Source organism: Propithecus coquereli, unplaced genomic scaffold (assembly GCF_000956105.1).
Source record: "Propithecus coquereli isolate 6110/MARCELLA unplaced genomic scaffold, Pcoq_1.0 Scaffold227, whole genome shotgun sequence".
Taxonomy (NCBI): domain Eukaryota; kingdom Metazoa; phylum Chordata; class Mammalia; order Primates; family Indriidae; genus Propithecus; species Propithecus coquereli.
This window is the reverse complement of record NW_012147808.1, coordinates 3,362,092-3,374,149: the sequence shown is the minus strand read 5'-3', so window position 1 is coordinate 3,374,149 and position 12,058 is coordinate 3,362,092. Positions and strand designations below refer to the sequence as shown.

The window sequence follows — 12,058 nt, the reverse complement described above, 5'->3', positions numbered from 1 at the left end:
ATTATACAACCTGTATACATAATTTTTATCTATGTTTTTTATCTAGAATAGATGTCTAAAAATAAGGAATATTAAGAGACATGACCATAAATTTATAATTAAACCCTTACTATATGGGGCCAAGCTTCTTTCCAGAATGTTTTATATCAACACACACTCACCAGCACTGAATGACTGTCATAAATCTTTGCCAGTTTGCCAATTAGTTTTTCATTGTTTTTAAATTGCATCTCTTGAAAAAGCTTCTTATCAAATTTTTTAGATGTCTAATGTTTCTGAGAATTATTTTTTATTTGTTTTGCCCCTATTTTATGATCATGTGACTAAACATTTTAATTTGTCAAAAACTATTTCTATAATAACAATTGTCATAACTTGTTGCAAATATTCTCCCAGTGTGTTCTATATATTTATGCAGATGAATTCATCAGTTTTCTCCTGTATGTTATATGATTGCATTTTTGTTTAAAAATCTCCTTCCTTAGCCAGAGATTAGAGATATATTACTCACATTGTTTTTCTATTTTTTATCAGATCTAGGTCTTATTTGAAGTCTTTAATACATGCTATTCTTTTTTCTCCTTTTTTTTCTTTTTTGTTTTTTTGGTAATGGCATTAAGTGAAGATTTACTTTGTTTTGGAAAATGCCTATTCAGTGATTAAAAGATCTTTTATGAACTACACATAACACCTTTTAAATATTCTTCACGAATAATGTCCTTTTGTGATTTTACCATACTTGCTTCTTATTGAGCTTATTTGTATTCATCAGTTTTATTTGTATTTTTAAAATATTAAAAAGCTTTTGAATTTATCAAGTCTAATATTTTTCTATTTCCTGATGTATTAATTTCTGTATTCTACTTTTTTTCTGAATATAATTGGTTGGTTTTCACCTCTTGAGTTGAGTACTTAGTTCATTTATTTTCTCTTAATATTACAACAATCAAATATTTCAAGGATAAGAATAATGATATGTGAGTTTTTTTCATTTTTGTTCTTTTTATCAAGATTTGAAATGTGTGGTAAGTTATATGTTCACCTTTAAGGTACAAACAGTTTTGAAGAATACTGCTATTCTTCAATTCCTCTATGACATTTATTTTTCCCATTTTATGTATGGAAAAGTTTAGATGCAGTAAGACTAAGATTTGTACTCAACATCGTATGGCTGATAATCAGTGAAAATGGAATGTAAAAATAATCTATCTAATTCTAAAGAACACATTCTGTCCTATAAATTATGGTGCTTTTGTTTCCTCACCTTAAAAGTATCTGTTTTCTAAACAGAGCCAGATAATTTTTTACAGTCTTCCTTAAATCAGGTTTTGATTTGCAAAATGCCCCTGAAATCTAAACATGACAGTTCTCCAAACAGTGAATTCTGAAGTTTCAAATAAATTGGGGAATGTTGCATTGCATGATGTTGTTTTATCCTCTTCAGGATGCTTTTTCCAGAGGTGTTTGGTAGCATTCTTAGACAATTCTGTCTGGAGGTGGCACAAACTCACAAATCTATCTGCCAGGGTGTATCTTAACTGCAGCCTCAAACATTCACTCAGTTCATTTGATTCTAAAATGTGACTACATCATCCCTAATTTCAAGTTGAATTCACCTGATGTTTTATATTCACCCTGAAGCAAGTTAAAATACTAAGAATGACAAACTCTGCACTGTAGCCTCATCAGCACACATAACTAGAGAAAAAACACCAGGAGTAGACTCAGGAAATCAAGCCTCTGCGCCTCCATATTGTTCTCTTTTATTCCTATTTTTCTGTGAGAAAAAATACTATGGTAGTGACTGGGAAAGGTGCCTAACATGGCAACATAAAACCATGCTTGCATATATGAATGAATATGTGTATTGGTCTGTGTCTGTGTGTCTCTGTGCATGAGAGAGAAGAGGAACATGTGTCATTATGGACTAATGTAATAATATGGCCCAACTCGAAGTCTTGGGTGTATCTGCTTGGGAATTCTATCAGTGGTACAGAAAATAATCTTGACCCAAATTATTTTCTTGTTCAAAACTTATGTGCCACAATTGCAGTCCTTGTCCTATTCACAGATAAATCAATTATCCGAATGCCAAAGTTGATCCATGGAGAGAGTGAATAACGTGACAGAATTCATCTTGCTGGGCCTGACACAGAACCCAGATGTGCAGAAACTCTTGTTTGCTGTGTTCACAGTCATCTACTTTCTCACCCTGGCAGGCAACCTACTCATTGTGGTAACAATCACCACCAGCCCAGCCCTGGGCTCCCCCATGTATTTTTTTCTGTCTTTCTTGTCCTTCATAGATGGCTGCTGCTCTTCTACCATGGCCCCCAAAATGATATTTGACTTACTCTCTGAAAAGAAAACTATCTCCTTCAGTGGGTGCATGACTCAGCTCTTTGCAGAACATTTCTTTGGGGGAGTGGAGATCATCCTGCTCGTGGTGATGGCCTATGACCGCTACGTGGCCATCTGCAAACCCCTGCACTACATGATCACAATGAACAGGCAGGTGTGCAGCCTCCTGGTGGCTATGGCCTGGGCTGGCGGTTTTCTTCATGCTCTGATTCAAATTCTCTGTATGGTCTGGTTGCCTTTCTGTGGCCCCAATGTCATTGACCATTTCATCTGTGACCTTTTTCCTCTGCTAAAACTCTCCTGCACTGACACTCACATCTTCGGACTCTTTGTTGCTGCCAACAGTGGGCTAATGTGTATGCTCATTTTTTCTATTCTTATCACCTCCTATGTCCTCATCTTTTGCTCCCTAAAGACTCACAGCACTGAAGGACAGTGGAAGGCACTCTCCACCTGCGCCTCCCATATCACTGTAGTCATCCTATTCTTTCTACCCTGTATATTCGTATACCTTCGGCCCATGGTCACCTTCCCCATTGATAAAGCTGTGGCCGTGTTTTATACTATGGTGATACCTATGCTAAACCCTTTCATCTATACCCTCAGAAACACAGAGGTGAAAAATGCCATGAGGAAGCTCTGGTGTCAAAGTGTAATCTTGGGTAATAATTTGTGTGCATAGAGAATATAAAAATAAAATTGATTTATCTTTTAACAACATGTGTGACTAATGGAAAGGATAATGGTCTTCAAGTCAAATATGTGAGTTTAAGTATATTTTGTTCCCTTTGTTTTCTGGAATCTTCAATAATTTCTCTTTTATAAAAGATCAATATTTAATTAGATAATGACTAAAGTATCTTCCAGTTAGAAACTTCTTGGCATTTACAAATTATTGATCAAAGAGACATTACTAGGTAGCATAAAAATGTTACAATTTATGAAAAATCTATGAGTTTATTTGGTAAAACAATTCTCTGCAAAGTTTTAGGTACAGATTATATAACTAACAGACCACAAAATTATATTAATATTTAAGCAAAAAGGCCTGATGGCTAAGTATTTTGTTGAAAATATATAGTTTTAATCCCAACTAATAAAATCAAGATGGATCTATTATTGTGAGAGATAGAGATCAACCAGAAATGAATGAGTTTTGAGGAATGAGAGTCATTAAGGCAAAACTCATCCAAAAGTAATGTTGCTGCATTGCACAACTCCAGGGGGCACCATTCACATTATAATCTTACTCTTCCCAGGACAAATTATTTTCTCTGCCTAAAGCCAAAGAGGGGTATAAAATTCTTCCAGGTACAGGCATAAGACAACCTTGGACACGATTTCTCAGGTAGAAGATATTTTGTGGAGCATTTGTTTTCTGTCAAAAATATCCTATGTATCACATCACCTCCAAAATGGTTTTTATTGGATGGATTTTTGCTTAGCTAATAGTAATGAAAGTAGCTGACATAAAAGACAGTCAATATCTGAGTAATCAAGGCAGAAATTCTGCACATTCAAATTTGAGTAGAGAATTGCAGCCAAATACAGACCAAAGAGGTGGGGATTAATTTGAGATGTAGACACAGTGCAATTCTAAGAAAAAGAATCCAAATGAAAAAAGAAGATCTAAATCAGGGCCAGGTCAGGGCTCCTGCAAATCTCAGTATCTTCATTTCTACCTTTATAAAGACCAAATTAACCCAAATGACTCCATAGTCATACCTGTATCTTATGTTAAATATATATATTACATATAGTTTAATATTTAACAGTTTAGTAAACAGTTTATTCCAAATGAGATCACTTATTCTGAGTTGTGACCAACCCATTTCTTGATCACTAAAATCTGTGTGCTACCACATTTTCCAGCCCACTTGTTTTGAAGTAGGACCAAGTTTGCAGAAGTAGTATGTGTCACATTTAGTCATAACTATTTAGGAGCCAGTGTGCTACTCCCCAGCTTTCTTTCCTCCCTGCTGCAGCAAGCCTGGAAGGCACGCATTGAGATGGAAGGGCACCCAGAGGAAACGATCTGGATTACTGAGTAACTGCATGAACAACCGCTGCCCTAGAGGATCACCCAACTCTCAGTGGATTTTGTCTGAACAGAAAGTAAAATATTGTGTTAAACCACTAAGAGTTCAAAATTAATTTGTTACCACAGCAAAATGCAGCTTATCCTAAAAACTAACTTTATAAAAGATTTAGAAGTATTAAGAAAAGAACATGTAAACATAACTTGTAATTTTCTTGAGTTTCAAATAGTGTAAAATGGGTACATAGCAATCCTTCCAAAACCAAGTTTCTTTTTTTTTTTTTTTTTTTTTTTTGAGCCACAGTGTCACTCTGTTGCCTGGGCTAGAGTGCCATGGTGTCAGCCTAGCTCACAGCAACCTCAAACTCCTGGGCTCAAGTGATCCTCCTGCCTCAGCCTCCCAAGTAGCTGGGACTACAAGCATGCACCACCACGATTGGCTAGTTTTTTCTAATTTTTAGTTTCCTGGCTAATTTTGTTTTCTATTTTTTAGTAGAGATGAGATCTCATTCTTGCTGAGGCTGATCTTCAACTCCTGACTTCAAGTGATCCTCCTGCCTCGGCCTCCCAGACTGCTAGGATTACAGGAGTGAGCCACCATGCCTGGCCAAAACCAAGTCTCAATAGAGCCTTCTTCTGCTTTGGCTTAACACACTACACTAACTGACATATTTAAACCATAAATTTATATGCCATCTTCTTTTTCCCTTTAGCTAAGATGTAAGGCAATACTGAGGAAAATTATACACAAAGGGGTCCCAACAAAAATTACTAACTCCAATGGGAACTAGGTCTTCAAAGCTTCCTGAGAAAATTTTTTGTCTATTATAGACTACACATTATTCTCACATACATTGTCATTTCCCACCAATTACCTATAACCTATATTCTACAAATTTTCCTTTAATCTCAAAAGATTATGCTTCCTACTTATCGGGAAAATAGGAACCAACACAGAATCAATCTCCCAAGCTTCAGCTTCTTCATCAATAATTGTATCCAGTTTCTCAACAGATGACAGCAAGATGGAGGAATAAGATTTTCCAACTCTTATCCCTCAACATAAGCATCAGTTTGAACAGCTATCCATGCATGAAACCATCTTCACAAGAGCTAAGGAAACCAGGTGAGACATTATAGCACCTGAATGTAGCACAGAAATAGAAAAGACACATTGAAGTGGGTAGGAGGGAGAGTTTTACATTACCTATGTCACCCCTCTCACCCCTAGCAGGATGTGGATAGATAACCTCTACATAGGGGAAGGAGAGGAAAGTGAGCACTGCACTTTGCCTCTGACTTCAACACTGGGCCTGCCCCAGTAAAACCCATGCTGGGAAGTCCCCCCATGGTCCCAAGCTCTAGGACTGCACAGCTGGCCTGGTCTCTGGGCCCACAACACTGCCAGGCAGACCCCAGTAGCTCCAGGCTTTAGGCCTACCCCAATGTGAAGCTGGCCCCTGCAGCCCTAATCATAAAACCAACATCCATGGACCCAGACTCCAAGTCAAGCCCTCAGGCTGAGGCTCATGGCCTGCCCAGCACCAGACCAGTCCCTCTAGCCCCAGGTTCCAGACTGCCCCATGTTCTAGACCAGCCCAGAGCCAGGTTGCCCCAAATAGCTGTAGGCTTCAGATCCAACCCACCATCAAGTCAGCATGCCTAGCCTCAGACGACAGACCAGCACTCACATGTATACCCAGGCTTCAGGTTTATCCATTGCCAAGCCAATACCTGTGGCCCCATCCTCCATGTTGACCCCTACAATCCCATGTTTCAGCAGACCAAGAACCAAAGCTTGCTCTAGCAGACCCAGGGTCCAGGCCCATCCCAGTAGACTCTAGCACTGGGCCACCCCCATGAACCCAGACTCCAAAACTGCTCCTATGAGCCCAGGTTCCAGGCCAGCACCTAAAACCGCAGGCCCACCTAGTCCTCATGGACCTACCCTCCAGGTCAGCACCACTACACCCAGTCTCTGGGCTGGCATCCACAGGCTTAAGCTCTAATCAGATTGCCATAGCTCCAGACTTTAGGACAACACTGTGACTCTAGGTGCCAGGCCAGCACCTATAATCTCAGGCTCCAGACTAACTCCACAAACCCAGATTCCATGCCTGCCATGGCACCAGGCTAGCCCCAGGGTCTAGGACAGCCTGCAAGGCCCCAAGATCCAATATACCCAGGTTCTAGGCCTGCTTCAGTAGACCCAGGGTCCAGGCCAACTCCAGTAAACCCTGATGCCAGGCCAGCCCCATGCACTGAGGCACCAGGACCACTCCTGCAGACCCAGACTCCAGACAAAACCCTGTAGACCCAGAATCAAGGCCCACCCCCATGGACTCAGGCTCCAGGAACTCTCCAGCATCAGACCAGCCCCATGGATCCAGGCACCAGGCCCATCCAAGGGTAAGGCTGGTCCCTGCAGACTCAGGCTCGATTTCCATCCCAACAGTAATTCAGCCCTAAGGAATTAGGATTTAAGCCATCCCCCATGGATATAGTCTCCAGGCATACCCTCAGAAATCAAGGCTCTAGGCCCACTCTTACAAATTCAATCAACAAGTCCACCCAGTGGATCCAGATTCCAGGTCAAACCTCAGAGACCAAGTGCCACACCCATCCACCTGCTGACACAGACACCAGGCTAAGCTGGCCAAAAATTCTGGTAGCAAGCCTACCTGTGAACACAACAGATGGTATTCACAGAATCTCTGGATGGGCTTACTGTTGAAGGGCTTTCCCAAAGATAGTCTGTAAAGACTGAAATAAGTCCCTGCTTTTACAAATACACAGAAACTCATGCATAAGTACAAAGATCAAGAATGATCAGGGAAACATGACACCACCAAAGGATCAAAATAAAGCACCAGAAACCAACCCAAAAGAAATGGAGATTTATAAACTCCCTGACAAAGAATTAAAAATTATTGTTTAAGAAAGCTCAGTAAACTTCAGAAAACACAGAGAAAAAATTAAATTTAATGAGGGAAAAACTACTGACCAAAATTAGAAATTTAATGGAGAGATTAAAATTATCTAAACAAATCAAACAGAAATTCTAGAGCTAAAAAGTACTGTGAATGGAATAAAAAATATAATAGAATGTCAATAGCAGAATTGATCAAGCCAAATTTATACATATTTGTTATCAGTGTAAAATGGTCTATTATAACTATAAAATGTTTTATGTAAATCTCATGGTAACCACAAAGCAAAAACCTGTAGTAGAAAAACAAACAAAGAGAAAAGAATCAAAATTAACACCACAGATAATCACTAAAACACAAAGATAAACAAAAAAAAGAAACAAAGGACCAAAAAAACAAAAAAAAAATAGAAAACAATCAACAAAATGGCAGTGGTAAGTTCTTGCCTATTAATAAATACTTTGATATAAATTGATTAAATTTCCCAATCCAAAGACATAGAGTAGCTGAATGGATTTTTAAAAAGGAAGATCCAACTATATTCTGCCTACAAACATTCACTTTGGTTTTAAGGACACACATAAGCCAAAAGTAAAGAAATAGAAGAAGATATATCATGCAAATGATAACCAAAAGAGAGCAGGCCTCACTATCTTTAGATAAAATAGACTCCAAGTGAAAAATTGTCAGACAATACAAAGAAGGTCATTAATGACAAAAGCCTTAATTCATAAAGAAGATGTATTGTTGTAAATATATTATGTGAATCTCATGATAACCACCAAGAAAATATCTATGTAAGATAGACAAAAGAAAATGAGAAAGGAATAAATTTATATCAGTACAAAAAAGTCAATCAAACCACGAAGGAAGGACCATATTTTGAGGAGATTGGCAAAATAGTGGATGAGAAACACCTCCAGCCAGAACATCTCTGCAAGAAGGAGAAATTTTAGATGAAGGTGAAAAAAACAAACAGGTAGACAAACATAGATCAGATGAGGGCCGGAAGGAAGGGTGCCTGAACCTACAGGAGACTCCACAGGAAGAGGTTGCAGAGCAGAACCAGAAGGAGAAAGGCATGGGCAGGGACTAAACCTGAAGAGGCTTGGAGACCAGAGAGAAGGGTAGGTGGAGCAGTTACATTTCCCGTCCCTTGCATCTTGGACTGCTGATGAGCTCCTAAGCTGCTGGTGAGACCTGCCAACACCAGCCCAGAGACTGCTGCCGCCAGTGAGTGGAGAGCCTCTTGCGGACAGGGCAACAGGCTCCCAGCTACCTCAGGACACCTCCTACCCCACAGACCCGAGCCAATCAGCAGGCACCATATTGCTTCATTCTCCCCTTCCCTTACCCTATCCACAGCTGCTGAGAGAGACAATTTAGCCACCATCCAGAAGCAGCCACAGGGAACAGAACCTTTCCTTTTGAGGCCCTACAGTGGACTGAGGGGTGCTTGGACTGCGAGGTCCCTAACCACTGGCCCTCCCTGGTGCTGCTTGCCTGGTGACTCCAGCAGAGCAGGGCAAAACTCAAGGCAGAGAGACATTGATGCTGCTTGGGCACCCTGTGGGTGACTTGGGACCAGCATTTTTCTCCCTGGCATGGTCAGGTATTGATCTCTGGGGCCCGGGGGACAGGTTTGCAGGCCAGATCCCATACACCCAGGTCTCCAATGCATTGCCCAGGGGCATAGAAGGGATATTTGTGAACTAGTCTACTGATGTGTGTGTGCCTTCAGGGGCAGATCAGTGTGGGTCTTAGCTGCAGCGTGCTGGAGGAACACCCTTCCTCCCATGGGAAGGCAACACTCCCAGCTAAGGCCATGATTCTGGGCAGGGAACCTCCTGGCCTGCATCACAGTTGAGGGAGAGCTCGGCTGACTTGAGGTCCTGCCTGCAGGCAGAGGCCTGGGAGAAACCACGGAATAGAGGAGGGTGGAAAGGAACGAGGCCAGCTCCAGACTGCCAGACTGTGGGTATCAGACAGCAATTCCTCTCCAGCTTGGAGGACAGGGTGTTGTTTAAATCACATAGAGTTGTGGATGCAGAGAGACAGGAACACTCACACTTCTGGTGGGACTGCAAACTAGTACAAACTCTGTGGAAACTAATGTGGAGATACCTCAAAGAGCTACAAGTAGAACTACCATTTGATCCAGCAATCCCATTACTGGGTATCTACCCAAAGGAACAAAAGACATTCTATAAAAAAGACATCTGCACTAGAATGTTTATAGCAGCACAATTCACAATTGCAAAGATGTGGAAACAATCCAAGTGCCCATCAATACATGAATGTATTAATAAAATGTGGTATATGTATACCATGGAGTTCTACTCAGCCATAAAAAACAATGGGATCTAGCACCTCTTGCATTATCCTGGATAGAGCTGGAACCCATTCTACTAAGTGAAGTATCCCAAGAATGTAAAAACAAGTACCACATGTACTCACCATCAAATTGGTATTAACTGATCAACACTTAAGTGTACATATAGTAATAACATTCATCGGGTGTCAGGCAAATGGAGGGGGAGGAGGGAATGGGTATATACACACGTAATGGGTACGGTGCGCACCATCAGGGGGATGGACACTTTTGAAGCTCTGACTTGGGTGGGGCAAAGGCAATATATGTAACCCAAACATTTGTACCCCGGTAATATGCTGAAATTAAAAAGAAAAAAAAAGAACTCAAAAAAAAAAAACACAGATAAAACTTGACATGATGCTAAGTGAAATAAGCCAGTCAAGGACAAATACTGCATTTTTCCACTGATATGAGGTGTCAAAAATATTCAAACTCGTAGAAGTAGAGTACAGTGGTGATTGCCACAGGCTGGGAGAAACGGGCAATTTGGAGTATCTATTCAACAGGGATAAAGTTTCAGTTATTCAAGATAAGTTCTAGAGATCTGCTGTATAACATTGCATCTACAGTTAATAGAACTGTACTGTATACTTACAATTTTGGTGAGAGGATAGATCTCATGTTAAATGTTCTTACTATAATAAAAAAAAGTCAAGGAATAATGAATAAACAAAATGCGGTTTATTCATACAATGGAATTTTTCAACCTTAAGAAGGAGAATTCTGACACATGCTAATACATGGATGAACCATGAAGACATTACATTAGAGGAAATATACCTCCTATTTTCTGTTAAACTATATAGACGGAAAATAGAATGGTTGTTGCCAGGGGATTGGAGAAAGGGGGAATAGGGAGTAACTGTTTAACAGTTAGGGAGTATCAGTTTGGGAAGATGAAAATGTTCTGTAGATGGATGGTGGGGATGGGCACACAACGATGTGAATGTGTTTAACACCACTGAACTGTACGCCTAAAATGGTTAAATGGCAATTTTTTTTTTAGATATATAACCACAATTTAAAAAATAAATAACAAGGGAGAGGGTAGCAAACAAAGGAGCAAAACAGTTGACTATTGAAAATAGAGCTAAAGGCTTTGCTTTTCTTTTCTGGTCCTGGACTTCAGGAGTGTATTAGTTTGTTTTAAAGGTGAAAGTCAATAGCAAAAAAGGTGATTCCATGTGAGCCTGCAACCAATTCTTCATCACCTCAGAAGCTAAAGGAGACAATATAGTAGTGGAGCCTCCTTTCTAAAGAATCTCTATTCTGCACCTCTGGATGCCATCATACATGAGTGATTGGCTGAGTGTGGTAGTCTCCATGGCTCCTTGGGAAAGTGTGGTGCCTAACTCTAAGTCCACTAGCCACTCTCTCTTCATGGAAGAGAAAAGATATATACTCCTGAATTAATCATGAGACTGTGTCATCTAGGTAATCATCCCATGGGAAGTTAAAATCTCTATAAGTTTTAAATTACTCAATCTCTGGTAGCTGGTAATACTGCCATCTAAGTTCCCTCAGTCAGTTACCAATAAAAATATCACAATCTTCCAGAGTAATTCAGGCACATGACCTTGAAGACTGGCATTTTTGTTCTTCAGAGCAACTACATTTAACCGAGTCATGTTTTCAGAGAGAAATAAATCCATTCTCTGAACTCTAAGCTTTGCCTAAAACCAGGCTAGGCTCAACAATGTCAGAATTAGAAAAATGGCCCTATAATGAAAGTTTACAGATTATGTTACCCAGGTCTTATCCTAAACTACAACGATAGACATATCTTTAACCCAAGCTCAATTGCATTCCTAAAACTAGCCACTAGTGATGTTTGTGGGTGCCAAACGGGAGTAAGTGAAGGATGTTGACTGTTGCTTTGGTAAAGATTCCAAAAGGGCCAATTACTAATCCCCTGGGTACTAGAGAGGTCAATGCATTGCCAAATCCTGCAGTCTGTGAAAGTCTATTTAAACACTTCTCTAAAGTCAATGAAGAAAGAATTACAAAGAAGGGCCTGTGAAAAAATGACAGCAGCAGAGCCATGCATGTACCAACAAGATAAAGATTTGTTTGAGAGACACTACTCTTGAGTTTAGTGGGTGTCTAGGGAAACAGTCAAAAGGAAGACATGAATCAGGAATAAAAGAAATCTCTCTCCACATTGTTCATCAAGTCTTAAGGAAACAAAAATTCAGCAAAATCGATTTGAGAAAACAGTGTCTAATTACGTGGATTTGATTCATTTATTCAGGTTATAGTTGCATATACTAGTTTTCCAGATTTAAAGAAGTTTGCATTATTCCCATTGTTTTTAATTTGGATTGAACATAGTTCTAAGAGATCTGAAAATATGTA

General features: G+C 39.8%; 1 protein-coding gene across 1 annotated transcript in view; it reads left to right on the top strand.

Moving 5' to 3' along the window:
• The first annotated feature begins 2,104 nt into the window (after window positions 1-2,104).
• The window catches only part of LOC105811033 (olfactory receptor 4C5-like), a 12,781-nt gene continuing 2,827 nt past the window's right edge, over window positions 2,105-12,058 (top strand). The window contains exon 1 of the mRNA XM_012645109.1: window positions 2,105-2,737. Coding sequence (XP_012500563.1) covers window positions 2,105-2,737 — 633 coding nt within the window. The remainder of the gene's footprint in view (window positions 2,738-12,058) is intronic.